At 46.3% G+C, this 24,471-nt stretch overlaps 1 protein-coding gene across 1 annotated transcript; it reads right to left on the bottom strand.

Annotated features, from left to right (window-relative positions):
• Positions 1–2,770: 2,770 nt before the first annotated feature.
• On the bottom strand, positions 2,771–18,666 carry LOC135902308 (uncharacterized). Its single transcript, XM_065432280.1, has 5 exons — positions 18,332–18,666; positions 12,595–12,797; positions 9,672–9,882; positions 7,526–8,211; positions 2,771–3,104 (listed from the first exon to the last, which is right to left on the bottom strand). Exons 1-5 carry the CDS (start codon positions 18,485–18,487, stop codon positions 2,834–2,836), a joined length of 1,527 nt encoding a protein of 508 aa, XP_065288352.1. The 5' UTR covers positions 18,488–18,666; the 3' UTR covers positions 2,771–2,833.
• Positions 18,667–24,471: the final 5,805 nt, after the last annotated feature.

The raw sequence follows: 24,471 nt of genomic DNA, 5'->3' as shown, positions 1-24,471 counted from the left end.
TATGCTAGTAAACAGGCCGTGAGCTCACTTTTCTCCTCACGTCACTTTGATGTCTTTTATCCCTGTACGTTCATTTTAGGTGGCGTTTCTTCTGTGGCAGCTCGGGTGCCCAGTTCGCGGCACCATAGTGAAAAAAATTTGTTTTACCCGTAACGCGCAGTAGTGCTGTAATGAGACAGCCATCGAAATACATTGCACGCACTGTTTCGTGTAGTGTTTGAGCGAACATTCGCATGTGGGAGTGCGCAATCTCCTTTTGAGAGAAAAAAAAAAGATTCGGAAGCATGTTAGACTCTTTTAACATGTGAAGCAGAAATCCTGCTGCACACGTGGTAATGCATTAAGTTACACGATGGGAGGGGTCAGACTTCTTGCAAGTCATAACTAGTCGCAGTATGAAGTAAACGTATACCGCTATTGGTCGACTTTCTCAACGATACATGCAGGCACTACCTAAAATTCCTCCCTTCCTCCCCTTCTTTTTTTATTTCGTGCTTTTTATTTCTTGTATCGTCCCATCTTTCTTTTTATTCATTCATGTTCAGCCATTGCATCTTTGCTTGGTTACGGGGGTACGAACCATTGCTGATGATGATATTGTTTGTCTCACTCTACTAGACGCCACTTTTTTTCGGGTACGAGTCGTCGCGACGAGCCACCTAAGGCTTTCGGCTTATTAAGTGTCCTGCATCCGTTTGTGGAAGTCGCGCCTTCGGGAGGGGATGTGGAAAGACCCGACTTTTCTTCCTCCTCTCTGCTATTCGGACTTAGCCATTGGTTTCTACTAAAACAACCATTTAGTTTCTCACTGCGGGATTAGTACGGCTTTCCTCAAATTAGCTGGCTATACGCCGAGCTCCCTACATTTCATATAGATAAAAAAAATGGCTGTGGCTTAGCTAAAGTTAAGCCCAGGATGCGAAGCATACTAGCCTTTACTTTAGTTGTTGAACCACTGTTTAGCCTGGTGAACTGCTGTTGCTTGGCTATATTTGGTTCGGCTTGACGAAGAAACAACTCATGCGTTACTCTGCTTCGCCTTCAAGAGTGGAACGCGATAGCGTTCCTGTCGACCCGCCAAGGGGTGTAAGACAATGGGCTACGGCGCAGCGACTACGCGCCCCGCATTGGACGCGGTGAGCGTCGAGCAACGCAGCGTTCGGCGCGGCAACGAAATGTGCGCCTGAGCAAGCGACCGCATTCACTAGAGGCGCTTTTGTACCGCTTTGAAGCATCGTACTCGTGGCTCATCAATAAAGAAAAAAAAAGTACTCGTGGCTCAGTGGTAGCGTCTCCGTCTCACACTCCGGAGACCCTGGTTCGATTCCCACCCAGCCCATCTTGCAAGAGTTGAGCCAACGCCACCTAGAAACAAGCGCAGCTGCTTATATACCGCCGCGATGCCGCGAGCGACGGCGCGAGTTGGAGCCCTGTTTCTCCTCTGTCGTGACGTCACGGTGTCACGTGGTATGGCATGGGGTCAAAGGTCATTGAAGGTGACACCGCCGCGCCTGAGGAGCTGGGTTGAGCTCTCGTAATATGCTTCGCATAAAAAGAACGTCAACTCCGTGCAGTAAACATGTGAATTCTAGCGTTCGAACAAACCGGCGACTAATACGTACGGAGGAGACGTCCTCATTAATGATAGTCACAGGCATGTTTGCGACGCCATCCAGGAGTTCATTATCGATTCCAAGCGTTTGCCCTAGTGAAATCTTCTTCGTTTATCATTATATCTTAGTACATTTCAATTCAGGCTGAGCCATTCATTTTCTTGCGTCTATCTCATTGAATTTATCAGCTTTCACAAATTCGCAAGGAAAATATATTCTTATATTCATTAAGCCTTATCCACCTGATTCTTGGCTAATCTCCAATAGTGGGTGTGAGCCACGATTTTCGAGCATAAGAACAACGATATGTGTCGTTACAAGTAGAAGAAGGAAACTTAATTGGCAATGCCTCGGTAACGCTGAGAGTGGCGAGCAACGCGAAGAAGACGGGGACGCCGACTGTATCCAGTGCACAGATGTTGAGCGGGCGTTGGCAGCTTCTGGCGCCATCACGCTTTCCAGGATCAGTATTCTCCACTTCTGTAACACAGGAATGAGTGGCTGAGAGGCAGAGTCCAGGGCTGCCATGCTGTTGGTCGTGAGCCCGGATCCTCGCAGCACAATGATATTTTTTTTCTTTGTAATTCTCGAGCAAATGATTTTGGAATTCCAGCGGCGGCACCAACAGACATCAAAAGTTCCAGAAGGAGTGAGCCCATGACAGTTATCGCCGTAATACACGCTTTTCAAGAGTCGCATAGGAACGCAACTAAACTATGCGTGCCTCAATAAACTTTAGCACTACGAATTTACTTGAGGAAGTTCGAACTGGCCGTGTAACTGTCGTATGTGCATAAACGAGCAGCAGAGTATCCACTACCATTATCACCACACCGGCTACTATCATCGACGAGAACTATAGGCTTGAGCAATGGGACGTTCGGCCTAGATTCTACCCTTGTGTGGACTAGCACGTTCTCGGACCTTAACCGATCTCAGTCCTGTTACCACGTAGTCGTTCTCTTCTCTTGGTTACGGCACGATAACAAACCTGTCATAAACGTAACATTCGTGCAGGCTTGTGCAGCAGTTCTTGCAGTACATAAACCAGGGGCTCAGGTGTGTCCTAAATTAAATGTACACAATCGCTCGCTGTCCCCCTAAAATAAAAAAAAATATCTTGAATGTCTTATAAAACCAACATAATTGAACTGCAATTGTTATAAAATAACAATGACCGAAGAAACTGTTTTAATGTCATAAATGTCGCCGGTGATGTGTCAGATTGAAGTGGAAGTGCGCGGCGCTCGATGTCTTTCCGTGAAGATCGTCTTGGTGAGTGGATACGGCTCCGGCCTCGCTCCCTGGGCGGTGCAGTAGCCGGAAATATCGTCCCATTCCGGATCCCAGACGCCCAAGCAGGGTGCACCGCCGGTTACCTCGCGGAGCGCTTCGAGGAGCTGCACCAAGCTGTTTTTGTCCTGGTACGCGACCCATTGGTACTTGCGGGCCGCCAGCACGACGAACTTAAGCCGTATGCTCACGTTGGCCCTGCAAGTATATCGGCAGAAACGATGATGAGATCATGCATCGAACGGCAACCGTAGAATACATACTGCTTACTTCTCTCCCCCACCCCCCACCCCCAACCCCGCTATAAAATTAAACGTGGCAGTTCCGCCCTAAGGGCAAAGCATTGACAGTGACAGCATTGTGCTAGAATACTACACAAAGTAAAGCTTTTACTTTTAGTGCCAGCATAAACTGCAGTAAAATGTCCTCTTACTGAACATGCATGGTTTCATGCGCCTAGACACATGAACAGAGTTCAGTGTCAATGACTGCGAGCACCCGCGGTCCGAACGCTCACATGACGAGGAGCGCTGCCTTATCCCAAAGCGAAGGTTTCGTGCTGCCGGACTCTCTACCATTTCACCATGGCACACCTCAGAAACTGAGGTGACCACGTGAGCTTCAACCAAAATGTAGTTCCGGTCCAATCCCAGAGCATAAATAAATAAGTAAATAAATGAATAAATAAATAGATAAATTTACAGGGAAACCACGAAAAAATAAAACAATCGCTTCGCGGAAATCGGCATAAATTTTGCACAAAATTTTGATGAGGTTCCTTCATGGTGTTCCTAAGTTATACGGGAAGTCTAAAAAAAGTACACGCACTGATGTTCAAGTCGCAAGACGTTAAAAGATCACGTTGTGGAAACACACCTCAGAAGCAACACGTTATTTCTATGGAGCCAACTCCAGGTTACATACCAGTCATATCAAAAGTGACCGCTGAGCTAGGAACCACTTCATGTCCGCGATTGTACATATTTAGGTCTCCCACCACCAGATAGCTATTTGAAGGTCGCCGATTTCATCCGCTCACGAGTTTATTACTAACTTGCGAGCCTTCCGACGCGACCCACTGAAATTAGATCTGATGGTGCTTCCATTCACTCCTAAAGTGACAGCAAGCTCTCGTGTGCCTTTACACATGAGGGAGCGCGGTCGAACAACAAGTGCAGGCAATGCATGGGTGAAAATGCACTAGAGAAGGTCGCCAACCTAAAGTGAAAACTTTTACGCTAGTCTTCTTGGTTTCTATCCGGAGTGGAAAAAAGCCTAACCTTTGGTATCAGTTCCGTTTCGCGCAAAAATAACGTTTTGTTCTTTCTTTGGGGAGGGGGGGGTGAAGGGGGGATTGGTTAAGTTTCAGTTGGATGCCCTGTCACGAACAGTCGGCGCACGTGCCGCGCATGAGCTGTCGCATACGGGACGTCACGGCGGCGGCGACAGCACGAGGGAACGTAGAGTACGGAATTCTCCCCCAAAAAACGCAAAAGAAACGAAAGGAATCTGCACAGAAAGTTTAACTCCTTCGAGATTTCATCGCTCATTCTGGGATTCTGATAAGCGGTGTCGCGATCACGCAGGAATGTATCCGCTGCACGATTCGTTAACGAGGTCTTGTCTGCAACGAAAGGCTGTATGCAACGAAAGGCTGTACTGAGACTGTGAGACTGTATGCTCCGAGAACGTGTGTGGTTCTGGGCACCTCTGAAATATTTCCGCCGTCTTATAGCCTTGCGCGAATACATAATTTTTTTTTAATATTTGGGGTTTTACGTGCCAAAACCACTTTCTGATTATGAGGCACGCCGTAGTGGAGGACTCCGGAAATTTTGACCACCTGGGGATCTTTAACGTGCACCTAAATCTAAGCACACGAGTGTTTTCACATTTCGCCCCCATCGAAATGCGGCCGCCGTGGCCGGGATTCGATCCCGCGACCTCGTGCTCATCAGCCCAACACCATAGCCACTGAGCAACCACGGCGGGTGCGCGAATACATACACTTCATGCTTCGCGATAATCAGATCATGATCGAAACAGGAATACCTATCCATGCATTAGTGCTTATTAGTTTCCCTAATACCCAAATTAGGGAACTAATAAGCACTAATATAAAGATAGGTATTCCTGTGGGCATTCCATATCCTAGTGCAGGGTTGCAGACCGGTTGCAGTACGCGCACTGATGTTCACTGATGATGGCAGGGAGGTTAACCACGCACATGTGGTTAACCTCCCTGCCTTTCCTGTCTTCTATTTCTCTCTCTCTCTCTCTCTCTCTAATAACTATATCGAAGATACTTCTGGACACAGTCATCGCTCAGCGCAAGACATGCCTCGACGAGCATCGCATTTCGAAGGGAATATAGCGAGATGCTCGCGCCGATGACACTGGGTGATGTCGGGCCGAAATTGCGTCTGGAATAGGTTTGGTGAATTTGCCGCTTCTTTACAGAGTTTTTCTGTGACATCACCTGTGAAAGATTGCACAATTATGGGCCCTGCGATATGTTACTCGAGAACGCCGACATTAACTTAATCAGAAATCACCCCGACACATACCTAATCTGAAATTTATTAACGTTTTAGTTATTCCACTTCAAGCGCGGGTTGTAAGCAAAGCAACCGGGAGTCCACAAGATACGTATACACTCGGAGCAAATTTTCAAGCTAGCACTAGCATTGGGATAAGCGTCCTCAAAAACTTGCGCTAAATATACTCTTGCTTCAGTTGCTTTTTTAAAACCCAAACACATTTTTAAAACCATGCATGAAAATATAGAACGAATCGCGATGCATTTCGTCACCTAGTTGAGAACGGCTACATCTACGCTATGGCGTAAATCTTTGAATTTGTAAGCGGATAATGTCTTGTAGACTTATCGTCTCGAATTCGTAAATTGCATTATGTCTCCTAAAGTGATTCGTTTCAAGGTTAGTCAAGATTTTATTGATTAGTTAACTATTCATTTCGAAGTCTCGCTCCAGTAATATCCACCTGTTCTAATAATACAGCTCATGAAGTGGAATGGAGTCTCAGAAGGGTTTGGGTGCGAGCTAGTTGGCACGGATCATTCATATTTAAAACAGCACCAAAAAACACGGACAAGGGAGGACACAGGGCGAGCGCTGTTAGCCTCTCGGTGCGGCGTTTTCCCTGTCCACTTCCGTTAGCAAAAATGTCGGCTGATCCCGGCGGCTGTGCAGGGAAGGCGCAGTGGCTCGTGCCCCCGTAAGGCAGGCGGTTCAAGCACTCAGCAAAGTGAAGCAACGAGGAACGGCAAAAGGAAAACGAAACGGCAATAGGACCAGCGGCGGCGTGCTGCCATAAATTACCGTTACTTCCATTACTCTAAAGCAATAAAGCATTGCATATCCCACTCAGCAGTTGTAGTGGTGGTTTTCAACAGCTTCGCGGGACACCCACTTTGGCAGGGCCGAGAAGGCGAGTAGATTTTTTTAAAAGTTATGGCAACATTTGTGGCCGCTGGGATACAAAAATAACACGCTCACCTTTAAGGGCTGAGGTTAAATCGTTGATGGTGACAAATGAAGTGTCACTTCTTGGCGACTTTTTGTGTTTAGTAAACATGATGATAGCTGAGACAAACGTCACAAGAACTGCATGAAATAAACATTCCTATCTGTCGATGTCAAACTCTCGGGTCAGCTATTTCGGTGCGCGGCAGATAATCAGAATTAATACACTTATAAAATATTGCTTCTCTCATCTCAGGGGCAAATTGAACTCACTGTCTCATAGAATAACATTTTTTTTTACAGCCTTACATTGTAAGGGTGCCAGGCACGTGAAGAAATAACACTCTTAAGAGTACGAATATTTTTTTTTCTGTGGTACAGGAACTCAAACGGCCGTGCGGTAACTACGCTGAAACAATGCTGCGACCCCTTTCGACGCTTACGATGGTGAGTCGAAGTCACTTTTGCTTCAACGCTTGAATATAGGTACACGAGGTTAATCACGAGCCAACAGTTGTCAGTCTTGCAAAGAAAGATAGTTGTATCTTCCTATGGGGCACATGACGAAGTGATGATTTAATAAGACTAACACCGACTTGCAAATTTTCACGGATCACATTTGTTTAGTAAATTGCTTTAATTCCTTATGCTACGAGTTATCGAATACGGCCGCAGGCTGCTCTTCGCTAGGCTCGTCCTCGTACACTTCTTTAGCGTTGCGTTCTCCAGTCTGGTGGTTGTCCCTGGCACAATTCGCCGACTACGATAATTTTTTTTTTCATTGAGTGACTTTGCGCTTTTGCTAAACCGACATGGAATTTTACTGAGACATTCACCTGCAGAGTAGCGGATGACCTATCTTTCTTTCACCAAACCGCATTTACCGTCGAGATTTTTGCTGAAATTGTAAGTTGTTACCATCTAGCCTGATTTATTATACGCAGATCCTAGGTATCGCTGAGGAGACAAGAACAGACCCATAAACATCTCTGGTTTTCTCTTTTTATAACTAATTAGTATTTCATTATGAGATGTCAACTAGTCCGCATGATATAATGCCGTGGTAATTTCCTTATACGCGTCATGTTTCAACAAAACATAGGGCCAAGGCACCGCAGTCGCTTTTCTGTTTACCTTAAATCGGTGGTGGCGGCGCACGTCGCATCGTAGGGGGTCACGGCCAAGCCAGATTTAAGTTGGAAATCGGCGATACTCGGCAGCGATGACCTTCGGCTCCTGGAACCCCCGGAGCTGGCCGCGAAGTCTTCGAGAGCCAGCGAGTATCCGGCTATCGAAACCGGGTAGCAGATGTGCCGGTACTTGGTTCTCTCCGTCTCCACTGTGCGGGCGAAGAAGTCGCGGTACTTGGCGACGCTGTCCGCCGTGTACGGGAAGAAGCTCCGGAAGTACGAGTTGGCGTCTGCGGAGCTTCCCGAATCGGCCGTGAGGGGATCGACGAGCATAGAGTACGGCTCGAGGATGTTGAGCAGGTGCGCCACGTCGGCGTAGAAGTCTCTGCCGCCGGAAGTGAGCGGAAGTACTACGCCGACGGAGAGGCCGCGGACCCTCTTGAATGTCTTGACCATGTGGGAGACGAGGGCGGGGAACTGCGACGCACCTTCCTTGAGAGGAGGCGACCAGCGCAGGAACAGTCCGTCGTAGCGCCTCTCGATGACCCAACGCAGTGCCTTGAGCGTGAAGTTGACCACGGACTCGGCGTCGTGCGAGATGCGGTGCACGCTCGAGTCGTCGTCCACTCCGATGAAGACCCGCAGGAACGGGTTGCCGGACTTGAGACCCGGGAACTTGCCGAAGGCATTCTGCGCGTAAATAATGGAGGTAGCCAAGCTGGGAAAACGCGACGAACTTGCGGCTATAAACCATGCATTAGACGCATCCACTGAACCAATGGAGAGTAGAGAGGTGGTGATAGCGACAAGCATGAACGTTAATCGCCGATCGGAATGACACTGGTGACTGCTTATTCATCAGTGCATAGTTTTAATGCGCTATGTATTTTACAGGAAACAAAACGAATGAAGAGGTTCGACGCAATCTTGCTTTGTTTATACAGCATGACAGGATACCGGAGACGAACCCCGAGTTGTAGTGACAATACCAGAAAGCATTGCTGTATCAGCATATAGCATAGCTGTATCAGCAGATTAGAGGCACTACAGCATGTCTCATAATCAAAAAGTGGTTTTGGCACGTAAAACCCCACAATTTTTTTTGTATCAGCATATTTGTACGAAGGCATTCGTTATATATCGAAGAACACACCACATTGTTATCTCAGGCCTGCGAATTTATATCTCATTCATAAATCAGTCGGTAATTGACTCTTGCACGGTCGATGTATCTTTTTCATTCTCATTTTTTTAGGTGCCATAGCCCTTAAATCAATATTTAAACTTCGGGTCCAAGCCAGAGCGGGCTTAATATTTCAATAACAAGCGGCGGCCGCCAAGTTCTAATGAATGTTTAAAAAATGAATCACAGTGCTCTAGACATGGAACGACCGCAGAAACAAGGCACATAGTGCTTTCTGCGTCCTGTTTATTTGATCGTACCTTGTGTAATGCGCTGCAGTTCACATGTGATGCAAGGCCAACGGGCCCTGTATGTTTAAAGATGCATTAAGGAGAACGTTATGAATTAAATTGGTATAAACTGCGCTTCCTGAACAGCGAAAAGGCAGGAAGTTTCAGTTTACATCATGGTCATGCATGAGCTCGGTACACTGCGAAATGGGGTAAGTGCCACCCGGTTAACTCGGGTAGTAGTTCGGAAATTCAGCATTGTAAACTGTAAAATTGCCGTTGTGGCTTAACGACTATGACGTTGTGCTGCTAAGGTCGCGATCGCGGGATCGAATCCCGGCCGCGGTGGCCGCATCTTTCTGGGGGCGAAATGCAAGAACGCCCGAGTACCCTTTATTTCATGCACGTTAAAGAACCCCAGTTGGTCACTACGGCGTGCCTCATAACCAGATCGTGGTTCTGGCACGTAAAAACAATATAACTAACAAAAGATTATAACACGACATTTCCAGCTCAAAAATTTCCCCATAACTGCTGATCCACAAAACTGTATTTTACGTTGCGCAACCACGTCGGCTGTCATGTTTCTCCCAAGGAACTACGTGCATTCGGCGGTGCAGATAAGTTTTCTCTTTTTTCCCCTAGAAAGTCATTTTGTCGCACTCGTTCCTTGTTTATTTTATGCTTTTAATACTCTTTCCGCGAACGAAGAAGTGTTTGCTACTACGCGCTCACACCTGTAGCAGGTCAACTTCGACGTTGGAGGCCTGCAGGCTGTTGGCGCCGTCGACGCTGGCGCTGTTGTAGATGGCGTGCGTACAGAGGTGGTACGGAAAGCTGCTCAGGTTGTACACGACGCCATGCCGAGACAGGCCCGAGTTCTTGGAGTTGAACAGGCAGAAGCTCTTCTGCTCACTCAGGTAGAAGCTGTTGCCTAGCATCGAATGCCTGCGAGTCGGTGAGCCAACTAGAAGATTGATCACCGCACTCCACCTATATTACCACCGCTGTGCGGCGACGCTTCTACTTGGCGTCCGAGACTAACAATACGCATGTCTCTGATGCGGATTTGCTTTGTAACGTTGCAGCTGAAGGTGGTAAGGGCACCGAAGAGACGACCATTATTCTGTTCGTCCGCGCCACCTGGATGACGGATAGCACCAATGGGCAAATCGTTGTATGGACATTTAAACGAGTTCAAGTGGACTCTGGAAGGTTCGCTTATTGAATAGAAATTTTTGTTAGAAATGGTTGATTTAATTTGGCTAAAGCCTGTCAGGTCAATTTTCTCAGGTGGACCCGCGCTACTGTAAATAGATAAACACACGCATTGGCGCCATATCTTGGTTTGACCGCGAAATTGCTTGTGTGAAGCGTTTTGCGGGACTTCACGCCGGCCGTTCAGCGTAATGGATATGGGCCAAAGAGGGTGAACGTGCGTGATTCATGACGTAGTAGTTTTTAATTTGCAGTCATTGTGTGCGCCTATATTTAGAAGGGACGACTGGGACACTGCACGTGACAGTTGTTAACACGCTGTGTAAAGGATGAAATATGTAAAAGGTTCAGAGACCAAACATTTGTTGCATTAAATAGTCACTCTGCTTTGCTTTCGCGAGCTTTCGATCGAAACACAATAACGTTCCCGTGTTAACGTGATAGCATTAAGGGCTCCGTCTCGCAAAAATTGCGACGTCGGCGTCCCGTATCGGACGTCGTTACGGCAAAACAATTTTCGAACCACCTATACCCAGGCCCTCCATGTGGCGCAAAAAAATTTACTGAACTAATTGACTTTCACAAGCTAAAATACGTCGAAAAATTGCAAAGTACGACTTACGCGCAACGTAGAGACATGATAGCGTCGGATTGTAATTTGAATGTACGAAAAGACACAATTCTGTTACGGGAAAACTAAAACAAACCCCTGTTCCACCGTCTATAGATCGGCCACGGCATCCGTCATTTGCGCGCGCCGGTGTTCGAATATCTCGGAGTCCACAAGCGGTGCGCCTGTTTCCTTGAAAAACTTCCAGAGGGCGATCACCTCCACCGCATCGCGGACTACGCAAGAGGCCCCGTTTCTACCAAAAAGCCCGTCTTCGTGCATAGCATTCGCCGCGAACGTTTCCCTGTAATCCTTGCGGTTACGTACATTGTAGTTGCCGGGAAGCGTGAGAACCAGGCTGGGATCTTTTAATGCTATCGCGTTCCACTCTTAAAGGTGAAGCTTAAGCGTCCTCCAATTTTTTTTTTTTTTAGATTTAGGTGCACGTTGAGTCACTCCAAGGGGACGCAATTAATACGGACTCATTTGCTAGTGCGTCGCTCATAGCGACAGTGTTCACTTGAGGCATTAGGCTGCATGATTTAATTGTATAATATATATACACATCAATTTATTTTAGGCCATTAAATGTTAACGTCGCCATCAAGGCACACTAATTTCCAACAATGGGCGTCCAGAAGTATACACACTATAGCATACTGTGTTTAAACGAACACATTACAAAAAGTGTACACATTGCCTGTGGCAGATAGCACATTTCTAGTCCATGAGCTGGTCTACTGGAAGAGACGGCCATTACTTTCGCTTGAAATGTATAATCGACTAATTGGCAAAAATTCCCTATTAAGTTCTTAACTAATTACCTTGTGGCACGCATCGCATTTTACCTATTCTAGCGGGTGAGACTGCAAGGAATATTAACTTGAAAATAATTGTGTGGATGACACCATTTACGAGATGTGCACCGCTAAACTTGCGGTAAAAATGCAGTGTCATTCCACTTACTTGCTTAACAAGCTGTCGTTTTATGCATTGAAGCGCAGAAATAACTGGAATGGCAATGTATTTCTCTGCAAAGTTCGGGAATTAATGTCACGAAACTGGTGTCATCCTGAGAATTCGTTCCAAGTGGATCCCCCTTGCGAACTCCTTGCAATTTGTAAATTGAAATACGTTCCATGATGTAATTAGTTGCAAACCTAATCATTGGAAGCTTGTTTATTGTTAATTATGCATTTCAATATTTTTGTCCAAGCAATGTCCAGCTCTTTGCGTAGACCAGCTCATGCACTAGAATAGCGCTGTTTGCCACAGGCAGTTTTGAAATATTTTTTGAAAATGTTCGCTGTAACACACTATATATTGGCGCTAGCGAGTATCCACGTGGAGTCACTGCCACTTTAACACAACCTGTGTAACTGTTTACGACGCACGTTAGTTGCGACTGCACAGATATACAAGGAAGTTAGGGAACGATAATGGCTATCTACCCGCCGTGGTTGCTCAGTGGCTATGGTGTTAGGCTGCTGAGCACGAGGTCGCGGGATCGAATCCCGGCCACGGCGGCCGCATTTCGATGGGGGCGAAATGCGAAAACACCCGTGTACTTAGATTTAGGTGCACGTTAAAGAACCCCAGGTGGTAGAAATTTCCGGAGTCCCCCACTACGGCGTGCCTCATGATCAGAAAGTGGTTTTGGCACGTAAAACCCCATAATTTAATTTAATGTAATAATGGCTATCTCTCTAAAATGCCTAGCTACAACATTGCCCTCTACTGCATTACTTGCGCTGCGACGATATACGCTTAAGTATGCGTCAGCGCTTCAGCTAATGCCGAGTTGTCGACTGGGCTAGTTGCGAACTGCGCACCTAGGTTTGCCGGGAAAATCCGGCGGCCGCTCGTCGAGCTCGACGTCGAGCGGGTCGCTGTCCGAGTGGGACAAGGACTCGACGCGGCCCGACTGTGCGCCATCTTTTCCCGCGTACTTCTGCTCGGCAGTACGCCAGGGATTGAAGATGTTCCAGCCGACTTCGCTGCCGCTGCGCATGGTGATTTTCCTCACGAGGTAGACCTGGAAGTTTCAAAGTCTTATTCTTGTGCAAGTCGGTCCCGTTGTTAAGAATTAGTTGAGTAACGGGAGAAATCGGTCTAGTTGGTGTTCATTCATCTTGTAATGCGCCGACTGAAACTGAGTACGCCTACTAACCCGCGGGAACACACCAAAAAGGGCAACAAGGCGCAAACTACGAAGTGGTTTATTGTGAATTAAACAGTGCCCCTATATTGACTGCAGTCAGTTGAGCATGTGAAGATGCCCAGGCTAGAAAGACGGCAAAAGAAAAAGAAGAATGAAAGAAAGGATAGGGACACCCTCGCAATGGAAGAACTAGTGACACAACAGCGGATGTAATCAATTATTAACTATGGCAAGACGTTTTTGCTTACGTGACATTTTTTGCCAGCTTAAGCGCTGTGAGCAAGACAGAAGGTGCGCCGTCTCGTTGTGAGCCTCTGCCCTTATGCTCACAGCTTACACAATTTCCATAGTACTTTTTTTCAATAAAGCGGACAATAACGGCAGTTCTTTCGAAATTTCGTATGCCTGAGTGTGTTTCATCAACAATAAATCAGTTGGCAGTGCGCACCATGTTTTATCAGGTGAGCACACCCGTGTTAGTAGCCGCAATCTGTTTCACTCAGCGCATTTCAAGAGGAAGAAGGCTTATTTGCCTGACTTATAAAATGCGAGGCAAAGTGAAGCAGCCGTTACGAAAGCTTTGACGCTTTGATCTAGCATAGGGAGAATATATTGGCACGTCTACTCATTTATCTTTCTCCGGCGACCACTTTTCACCGGCTAACAAATGTTAAACGCTATCGCTTGGCGCGGGACGGGCGTGTACGAATGGGTAGTTTCTCAAGTATTATCGATGGTTCTATCCATTGTCTGTTGTCACCGTACCTTGTGTAACCTCAGGTTCAATTCTTGACATTCCGCCATTTTCTTCAAGGTGTGGCACAGGTGCGACGTTTACAATATGGTCCTGGTGGACCCGATTTGCTTTGGTAACGTGATCAAAAATTTTACGTTTCGCCTAAAAAAACTAATGTAGGCACTGAACCTAGCGTTCTTGATAAATCAAAACAGTTTTCCTCTCCAGTAAAAAAAGAGCAGCTAGCTCAAGCCGTACGAATATTCCGTGGAAAATGCTTCTCGCTTCCGCCGTCTGCTGCGTGGAAGCCATCGTCTGGTACATCAGCCAAGGCGGATTTAAAGTGGTGGCGAAGGCTGGGCCGAAAAGTGGTTTAGCGCGACTGCAGCACAACCAGAGGATGGGGGGCAAAACACTCATATAAAGAAATAATAAAGCTACAAAATTGGAATGTAATCTGCCAATAGAAAAGAAAAAATATATTAGCACCTTGTTTTATGAAAGAGGTAAGTCATTTTATTAAAACCTGGCAAATTTTGTATTTTTGCAACACTCTTGACCTGCCCCCTATTCATGAGTGTGCGGTGCATTACAGCGCGTCTTTGCAGGCCTTGTTTCGATACCCGGTTAACCCGGCCACAGTGGCGGGAGCTTACGAAGTGATTTCTTATCGCCAGCTATCTGCGATGGCGCGCCTGGTAAAGCGTATAAATTTAGCTCGCCGGTCTCAAAATGCTCCTTTTGCGAAGTTTTCGTCGTCCTTGCACGTCGCTTCTTTGTCACCGTTCGGTAAGATTTGCAGCCCGCTGCACCGCTGCGGCAGTTTTCTCGGTTTTGTCGTTTCCTTCGGCGTGCGGCCAGTGCGAAGTCTTTTTCCGTCTTTGCACGCTTCACGCTCTTCTTTTGAAGCGCTTAGCGCTTCATTTCAAGATGAGCTTGCGGCATGTGAAGAAACGATGCTCAGTGGTACACTGCGATAGCGTGGATAGTACCATTGGTGTCACGCTACACCGATTGCCGCTGGACTTTTACCTGGCTATATTGTAGCGTACAGTACACTGATTACATGCTTTGCTGCCCCGCGAATGTCCTTGCACTTCACTGTACGCTGTACTTCATGTGTGCTTTTGTTGACGTAAAATTACTTCAAATTGATCCGGCTAACGACTAGAAGTACTCTGGAGATGTTACGCCGGCTCAATGTATGGTATTTGCTCCTACGCTGAGCACGTTTGAGGGTGCTAAAGCTGGCTTTAACATTGCCTTGCAGATGTAAACGCACCTGCTATATTCTTTCAGCTGAAGAAATTAAATGTGAAGAATAATCCCAGTGTGCTCTATGGTCTGTGTTGATGCGCCTACTTATGTCATGTTATGTTTGCTTCAATTGAAGCTGTCGTAGCATTGTTTTCTATAATTTTCAATTTCCTAACTGACAACGTTCGTGGCACTTCAGGGCTTTTTCCTATCTGCACTGTCACTATTGAGATGATTAGCCAACTTAAGCAATACTGCTTGTACTGCCTGTGACATGTATTTTTTGTGTGTGTGCCAAGGGTGTGCTTTGTGACTGTATTTGTTTGGTTGCTGCAATAAACAATGAATATGAAACTATGAAAACCATACTTGCCGTACACTCTATTGCGAACTGTGCACTTGAGCCAGTGCTTTGTGCATCATACCTTGCTGTACTCAAAAGCTCTCAAAAGTACTAGCACCAGTATTTGCACTACGAATCATGCATGCTTCGCCAGTGTCTGGAAGTGTTGCTGCCTTTCTATGCTGCCCCTCCTTTACCAGTCACTTTCATTGCGTTCCCAATTGCACATTAACAAGGCCATAACTAGCAGGAACTCAAGCACATTTGACTGGCAAAGGTTGGGGCGCGCTGAAAGGCAGCAACCTTCGAGAGGTACGGGCTCGAAAACGCGGATTCTACAGAAAGACCGCTTTATAATTCGCGCCAAAAGCATACGTATGCGTGACGTCATTCTACGTCACGTTTGCGTAGTTTGCCCCCCAAAATCCAGGGGGCGCTGGAGTGCCCACGAGCGGCCATTTTTTGGACCAATGGGCGTCTATGGAGCCTTCGCTACCAGTACATCTACCTTGCATTAGCCAGGATGCGTGTCCCCGAGAAACGGCATGAGTCATCGTATATTGTCGTAAACACGCTCGCTTTCTTCTACCTTGAGGCAGCATACGCGACCAACCATGTGATGATGAGCGCACGTTCTACTTCACGTTATCACAATCTCGTGAAACGCAAGTGACTCAGACACGGCTGGCCTAGAAGCGGCCGAATATCACCGATAACGTTGGACGCGCCTGAGGTATCCGCTTGAGCGGCGCATGCAAGTGCCGGTACTGCCATCTCTTGCTCACTTCACTACTTATTCGCACCATGTGAGGAAACTTCAATGGGAATTCGCAGCTCCGCAACGCTGAAGCATATTCCTTCAATTGAAACTTCAATGCGCTGCCTTGTGTGCAGTTTTTATAAATTAAATAGCCTCCATTGTCATAACGTCCGATGATGTGAAAACTCATTAATATTAATTACTATATGAACGCAGCAGTGAAAAGTACAAAACGTCGAAGAAGATTTGTATTGTTCAACTAATATTATTTCAATTAAACGCGTTTTTGTTTTTTTGGTGGCCCAAAGCACAAATAGATGCCTCCCCCCCCCCCCCCCCGAGATCAATTAAAATTTTATGAGCGCGTGTTATGAAAAAAAAAATGGCTGTGGCTTAGCTAAGGTTAAGCCCAGGATGCGAAGCATACTAGCCTTTATTTTAGTTGTTGAACCACTGTTTAGCCTGGTGAACTGCTGTTGCTTGGCTATATTTGGTTCGGCTAGACGAAGAAACAACTCATGCAGGCGAGCGCACGAGCTGAGACCCGGCTATGTAGCTACGCGGCCGCAAGCGAGCGCACGAGTTGAGCCTCCGCTTTTGCAGCTGTTATGACGTCATATGGTAGCTACGCGGCCGCGCGCGGCGCAGCAAGGAAGCGCGTGGTTGTGCGGCTAGTATGCTTCGCATAATAGAAGCAACTTATTAACAAACATAGCAAACTTAAAAGAGAATAGACCCACATATGAGACGCGCAGCAATGAACAATGGCTCATACCCTCAATGGTAGCTACGCGGCCGTGCGCGGCGCAGCAAGGAAGAGCGTGGTTGTGCGGCTAGTATGCTTCGCATAAAAATTTCAGAACCTCAAACGGTGGGAGAATGATAGGATACACATGCTTCTTGGCTGCCATTGCATATGAGCCCTCATTAGCATAATTCGCGTGGCTCGTTGCGCCATAAATTAAGGCGGGAAATCTCTGCAATTGCGGCCGAGCACCCCAGCACAACGTTACACAACGTTGAATTGACGTTTACGAAACGACCCTCTCTGTAACGCTCCTCACGGGATATACCTTCAGTCAATCAGCTATGACCTGGCCGCTATCTTAGACTACCCCCACATATTCACTAAATTGCAGATGCATTGTACGGGCTATCTGCACACCACCCATCACGTTCTTTTTAAAGTGCTCACGTCGCAATAGATCTGTCAATGATCAGAAAAAAGTATTAGTCAATAAAATTTTCAGTTCCACGTCACGTCATCTTGATGAAAACGCAAAACTGAATTTTGCAAAACTTGCACTTCCCGGCGAAAAATCTGAAGGCATGTGACCTCACGATAGCCAATCAGATAACCAAAATAGCGGATAAGTGCGTCCGCGCAGCCGCCATGCGTGTCGAGAACAAAGCCCCTGATTGTATGCGCGACATTAATTGTGTAGTACTTCCTGGAAAACATTTAAGGAAGGGAGCATTTACACGTGTACTCCATTCTTTCTTCAGTGAACACTTTTTATCGGTTAACAAACCTTAAATGCTATCTCTCAGGGCAGGACGCGCCTGCATGAATCGGAATTTTCCTTAATGTTATCGATGGTTCTATCCATTGTCTGTTGTCACAGAACCTTGCGTACCCCATTGTATGCGCATGCGCGACACGAATTTTCTTCCTGGAAGACACGCTGGCACCAGCGATTACGGTGGAACCTTCGACGAGCCATGTATAAAAACCGACGCGCTTTAATCGCTGATCAGATTTCAACGATCACTGGCTACGTTCGCCGCCATCGTTGTGCTTAGAGTGTCACTTGGTTTTGGGGGCACAGGTTAGGCCAACAAAGAGTTCGTTACGTGGTTCAAAGTTCTGCTACTGTGTTCACCGTCACTACAACGTGACAATATGGGCGAATTGCTTGCTCCAACGAGACGTAGTATGAAGCAGCATGCCTAATCGTAAAAGGCTCACATGAGCGGAGCCCGATGATGCCGAGGCAAGTCCTTCGCACCGGCTAACCGATGATTAGAAGCGCACCGTGGTGCTCCGAGGAATAGGATGAGAGCACAGGGTACGTATGCTTGCTTGAGTTGTCCTCTTGAAAAGTGAGTTGCTCGTCGCAATACTTGAGTCATGGTTGTTGTTATTCTGTGGTATTTGTAACCTCTTTATGGGTATTAAAACGTGAGAAAGATGGCTGAAGAACCACGGACGAGAGGCCATCCTAGATCTTTCCGCGTTTTAATGGTCATAATCTACGCCGGCTAACATGGTCAAGTTAACGATTTTGTTACGACGACTTCGGCGCACCCACCTGAAACATGACGGCCATGGTTACCATTATGGCCAGTATGATGGCGACCGACACGACGGGCACCAGCGAACCGTCTCGAAACGCTCGTTGCAGGACGCGGCGTGCGCCACCGCTCACGCCGCCGCTGCGCCCGAAGAACACGCCGGGGTCCTCCATCTTGTAATCCCGTTCTCCCTCTTCGAACGCTGTGAAGCCCCGAGGTTGAGAATCGTCCCGCTCTTTCTTTCGCCTCACGCTGCTTGCGCACAGTGCAAGGCTCGAACTGCGCGTTCCCTCAGGCACGAGGCACAGTGCACGAGCAGCCAACCTCAGCAGCCGGAAGTGGAAGACAAAGAAGCCGCTAATGCTTCCGCTCCTACGTATGCCCTAGGGGTGCGGTAGCGAATGCAAGGCCTTTAATTAAAGCTTCTTACAAGGAACTTCAGTTGGTTCGACGTGTGCAGACGCTGTAACGAAGAAGCCTGCGCGGCCGCGTAAAAATGAGGTTATGAAGAATCTCGCTCATCACATGAGTGTCAGCTTCAGAAGACGCCAGCAGATTTTCCGCAGGCGAATTCTGTTGGGGAAGAGGCCCTGCAATAAGTATACCACCGCATTAAATGACATGTTCTATCTCTCTCTACGTATCCGTATTCACACAACTTTCATTCTCTTTCAAGATACAAGTTTTTCTTGCGTCTGTGTCCACGTGAAATTCCTTTCAAAATACGTGACGGAACTTCCGTCACTGCTGGCACGCTAGAATCATTGATGAAAGTTTCACGAAACAAACGCAACTGACTCCACCGTATGATTGCAAATTTCCTAATTTCATCACACCAACTGATTATCTGGCGACCTCTACTGTGCGACTCTTCCTCTGGCGCCCCATCCTGTAACTCCAGTTCTAGTGATGAAGAAGTAGAAGACTTCTACCAGAATTAGGTTAGCAATAATGAATGTGAAAATTAAGTATACTGTAGTCCAGGGTGACCACAATACGGAAGTGGGGGAATGCAGGCAGAGAAACAAGCTCTTGGCAAATGTGCGCATGGCCCCGACTCAGGAGTGGAAGAGCGCATAAGAAACAAATAGTTATTTGTAAGGCTAGTTCTCAGTTTCGCAGAAATGGCTCGGCGTTTGTAGCCAATGTGGCTGGGAAAAATTTTGCCGCGTGCTCGGTTTTGGCGTGTCCGTTTATTTCTTTTCTGCACCCCTACTTGAATTGCTTTGCTTTGCTTTCCGCCGAGAGTGGCTCACGCCCACTATAGGGGATTGACCAAGAATCGGGTGATTCAATAAACAGATCATCCGCGTCTGAAAAGAATCACCATTAAGAAATTTTGAATGGCTAAAGGAATGAACTCAGAAACATTTTAAGAGTTTAACAACGAAATCGTCCTGGTGTGAATTATACATCCCGCAACAGCTGCACCAATATCCCCACGATAATGTCCCAAAGAAGAGGCTCCCAAAGGTAGAATGTCGGGAATCGTTATATTCAATTCAGCACTACGAAACTTTCCTTCTAACGGGAGTTTTCTTAATGCGGAAAAATAGTGGCATGACAGGAAGAAGTGTTCTGTCGTTTCGTCTTCACCGCAGTATGAGCACAAGGAGGAGGGCGCCAGACCAAACCGATGTAGATAATAGTTCAATTCAGGTATTTGACATCGGAATTTCGTCTACAGGACTTCAACTTTTATATTGCGGCAGAAGTTTCCGTTCCAAGGAACTAGAGGTGTCGGTAATCAGTTAAGTTTGTAAATGATAGGTTCCAGGAATGTTGCATGCTTGCCCGTCTCCTGAACCTCGCAGCACTTATGAAAGCAGATACAGGAAGCATCCGGAGGATCGGACCACTACTGGCAGCTCTCGCCAAGCTGTCTGCTAATAATTAGTCCTTTATGACCAGGAACTCATACCAATCTAATTAGGGTTAAGTGAGAGGGTATTAAACAATGAAATGTACGTGAAATATCTGAGCCACTATTTGCAATGAGAAGTGAACATAAAGATAAACAATATGTTATTACCTTTATGTTCACTTCTCATTGCTAATATTGAGAAGTGAGAAATTACACATTCCGAGATTAATGAGTTCACTTTTCGAAGAGCCACTGTAACCACTACAAATTCAGCTATATATACTGCTACGTAGTCATGAAGTCTTAAAGAGAAGGACCAGTGAAAAGCGGAAGAGAAAATTCCAATTCCAGATTTTTCTTCTGTTTTCGAAGCATCTGTCGCTACGACAGCGTTTATTTTTAGCTCCAATAAGTGATTTTGTAATAGCCCATTCAATATATTCTCAGATCTTTGCGTTGTTTGGGTATATGTCGTCAAAAATAACCTGGGGTATTCTGTCTTTCGCTGCTAATAGGAAGTATCTCACATAATCATACATCTAAGAGACCAATAAGTGCCTGAACGAAGATTACCTGAGGAGTGTGGCACCGAAGCCAGGAAGATTGAAAAATATTTCAGGTCGAGAAATAAGAATGGTTTGTAATTTTATAGGGAATTCACACACCTTTAAGAATGTTTGGACCGTTAATAACCGAAATCTGCGCTAAACAGATGGTAAATGAGTTTCTACGTATAATACGTTGTTGGCAACGTACTTTGGCAAACCAAGGCACAGGCGTAAAGCTTTCCCTTCAAGAAGCACGATGTACTTTATGTGCCGGCACACCTGAATATAGAACACATCCAAATTCCAAAATTGGCCGTACGTACATTTTATAAATCATCACATGAGAGTTTCTCCGCATCCCCGATCGACTGTTGCAAAAGTCTGCTTAGCATTCCAACCACTTGCACTGATTTTGTATTCATACATTCTATGTGCGTGAGCAAACTAAGCCGGTTATCATATATTATTCCCAGGTATTTTACTCAGTCGACCTGCGGTATATTGTGCAGTTGGTACGTAGGTAAGGTTTATACGCACTGGATTCATTAATGGAAAAGGAATAATTGAGCATTTGCTGACGTTAAGGGAGAGGCGAATATTCTATAACCAGGTTTCTATGGCATGCAGGTATGTTTGCAGTCGATTATATAAAAAGTGGATGTCATTGTCTGATGCAAAAAACGCGATGTCATCTGCATATACATGTCATTACGGCAAGGTATGTAGCTTAGCAATACATTAAACAATAAGGGTGACGGTGACAGCTCCTTGTGGAACCCCACGCGACTGGCGACGTCTATTTGACGAACATCCTTTCAGAGAACAATAATATCCTCGGTAAGTTAGAAACTCATTAAACCATTTTGTTATACATTTAGGGAAATCTTGACCCCTGCTAACTTCCCTTTCTTCGCAATGCCCTCTGCAATGTTGCGCATGAATCGGCGAAGTGTCTCGAAGGTGCCCATCCCTCGGTTCGGTTCTGCGTTTTATTGCGAAAGCGTTATGGTCCCCATTACTCGAAAATCCGTCGTCATCATTGTCGCCACCGGGCTTTGGTACCAAAAATGGCCGACGGCTCAAAGCGTAAGAACACGTCAAAAATGCTCGGATTTACGTGAAATTTCTCAGGAAGGTTCCTGCAGGCAAAGTAAATCGATGGTTTTGAAAAGAAATTTTGGGTCTGGATGGGAATCGAACCCGGGCCTCCGGGATGCAAGACGAGCATGCTTCCCCGATGCCCGGTGGCTCCACGGTTCTGGCTGACTAAAAGTGTGCCTACTGTGTACGTCATTTGGCATGTTGACGGCGCAGCCAATAGGGAGGAGGTGGCGCCACGTCATGAGTGTATGAAATGAATGCACAAAACCAAAATGCATTAATGTGGAATTCAACGCTACTAAGCTGTCCTTCCAGTTACGAACTCCTCGCGGCCAGTGAGCACGTTACGACGTTTGGCGCGTTTTGATTTGGCCTTTACGAGGGGCAGTTAGAACGCAGGCGTCATAAGGAACGCGCAGAGGAAAAAAAGAAACATTTCACCATAGGGACTATAATGCTTTCACATTCCCACACTTAAGCAGTCTTAAATGTCTCTGCCGAATTTTTTTCTCGTTTCCACTGAATTCGAGAAAGAAGAAGTCTAACTAGATGGCTGGACAGTGCGTTGCACATGGGAGCACGCGTATGTAATAACGCGTAATGGCACGCTCCCTCCCGAAGACAAAGTAGGGAAGCATTCGCAGCAGTATATTCTGGGAAGATTTGCGAGGAACTAAATGCTAATGTATACTGCTTCTTCGGACATCTGGTATACATATGCGAGCGCTCTGTTTGAAGTTATCACAGGTTAGGCAGGAACGAGGGCAGAAAAAAAATAATTGTTGATGTTGATGTTGAATACCGCGATGCTACCTGCCGCCTATCTTTATGCTTGTTGACAAGAAATTCACCCAAACGGGAATTGCCCAAGAAGCAAGAGGCATAGGACCATTAAAGATATATATGCGTAGAATCTAAAGTCTAAGAAACGAAATAAAACCTACTCGTTATTTCTCTTCTGGCGCAAGATCAGAACGAGAAAAGCCCGTCCAAATAAGCCACGTGCACGCTCATTTTCTCGTGTTTCTCTTCAAGAGCAGTAAGAGGGAAGGAAAACAACGACGCTTCTCCGGGAAAACGAGTTTTGCTTTAGCACACGCAGAGGACGCAGCTGGAAGAAAGTCTCGCTTCACTGCGCCGCAGTGTTGCCGTCGCACGGTTACCTAGGAGACGACGACATTTGCATATTTCATGCACAGATGACACCTGCGAACCGCCAAGTGCCTTCTCCCGGCGGAGCCCTGGAAAAAGTGCGCACGCGTTAGCCGCGTGTGCGTAGAAAGCCTTCGGCGAAACCCAATGAAAACACAGGAGCGCGGGGCTGTCGCTTTATTGCTGTTTTTTTTTTTCTCGGAGAGAGATAACGAAGAAACGACGGAAAGGTGTTCGCGTCGCTCGTGGAACGGTATAACAGCACCGAAGAATTATCTCAGAATAACAAAACAAAAACAATGAGAAGTCGCCTAGTTTTAAATTGAAGGAGACGCATAAGAAAGAAGAAACAGGATGCTTGAGCAGCTTTCAACGGGGACAAAAGATGATGGGGAACAATAGCAAACTCGGAGGAAATTCGTTGGGAAAAGAATGGAGCTTCGTTCGCGCATTTTCATAGACGCACAGACATCGCTCCCGTGAACAATGCGTGTCGCGTGAAAAAAGGTAAGCTCCGGCGAAGCGAATACGGAATACTGTGAATTAAGAAAGGTCAATAACACACCTTTAAGCTGACGTCGCGAGAAAAGGTGGGCTTCGACGAATGAAAAGAAAGTATAGGCAGGAGTTTAAGACTGATTTCTCGCGTTCCGCGCAGCTAGCTTTAGGAGGACCCCGGCGAATGAGTGAACGAGCAGTTATGGGAGCAAAAAACCAACGAATCGAGTATTGCGAGTCAAGGGAACTTACTGTCAAGAAAATTATAGGAAATGTCTCAAGAGCGCGAGGTCAAGGTGAAACAGGGCAAGAACACATTGCACTGAGTTTTAGTCAGGCGATTTCTCAAAGGCGAAGAGATGTATCTACGTATGCCCATACGCTTGGTGATACTTAAGTCTAAAGTTTTTACTTTCTTCATAAGCCATCTTATCCCTGTACACATCTTCATTTGCCTAAGTGCATTGTCCATTGTCGTTGTTAATGCAGTCTCTCTCTTCCTAACCCTCTTATGCCAAACATGAAACTAAATGGAAATTAAATTCGATACGCCGGCACGTTCCTTTCAAGGGGATGTCTCATTTTGTGAGCTTTAACAAGAGTAATTCAGCAAGACAGAAATAGGAATTCACGTCGTTCAGAAACGTATGTTGATTGTAGTTTTTTCTTAGCAACTACATTTTTACCCACGAATTCACGCCTTCCGTAAAATAGGAGATTGTAACTTTGTCACTGCACGCAACAAAGGCTCCGTCCTGAGACGCCATCATTTCTCGCAAACTTCCAGCAACGAATCCATGCCTTTCAAAGGCCGATTAGAGTGGCGAACTGTGATGTGGCATTCAGGCTTCATATAGGTGTTGGGAAAGCAAACTAAGCAAAAGAAACGACAGCTTCATGGAGTCTTCGAACACTCATTCCTATTTAACAAGATAGCTATAGTGGCTTGTTTTATTTATTTATTTTTTGCCCCTAATATGAATTTTTGGGGGCT

This window comes from Dermacentor albipictus, chromosome 1 (assembly GCF_038994185.2).
Source record: "Dermacentor albipictus isolate Rhodes 1998 colony chromosome 1, USDA_Dalb.pri_finalv2, whole genome shotgun sequence".
Lineage (NCBI taxonomy): Eukaryota > Metazoa > Arthropoda > Arachnida > Ixodida > Ixodidae > Dermacentor > Dermacentor albipictus.
Note: the sequence above shows the minus strand (reverse complement) of the source record. Positions and strands in the feature narration are given on the sequence as shown.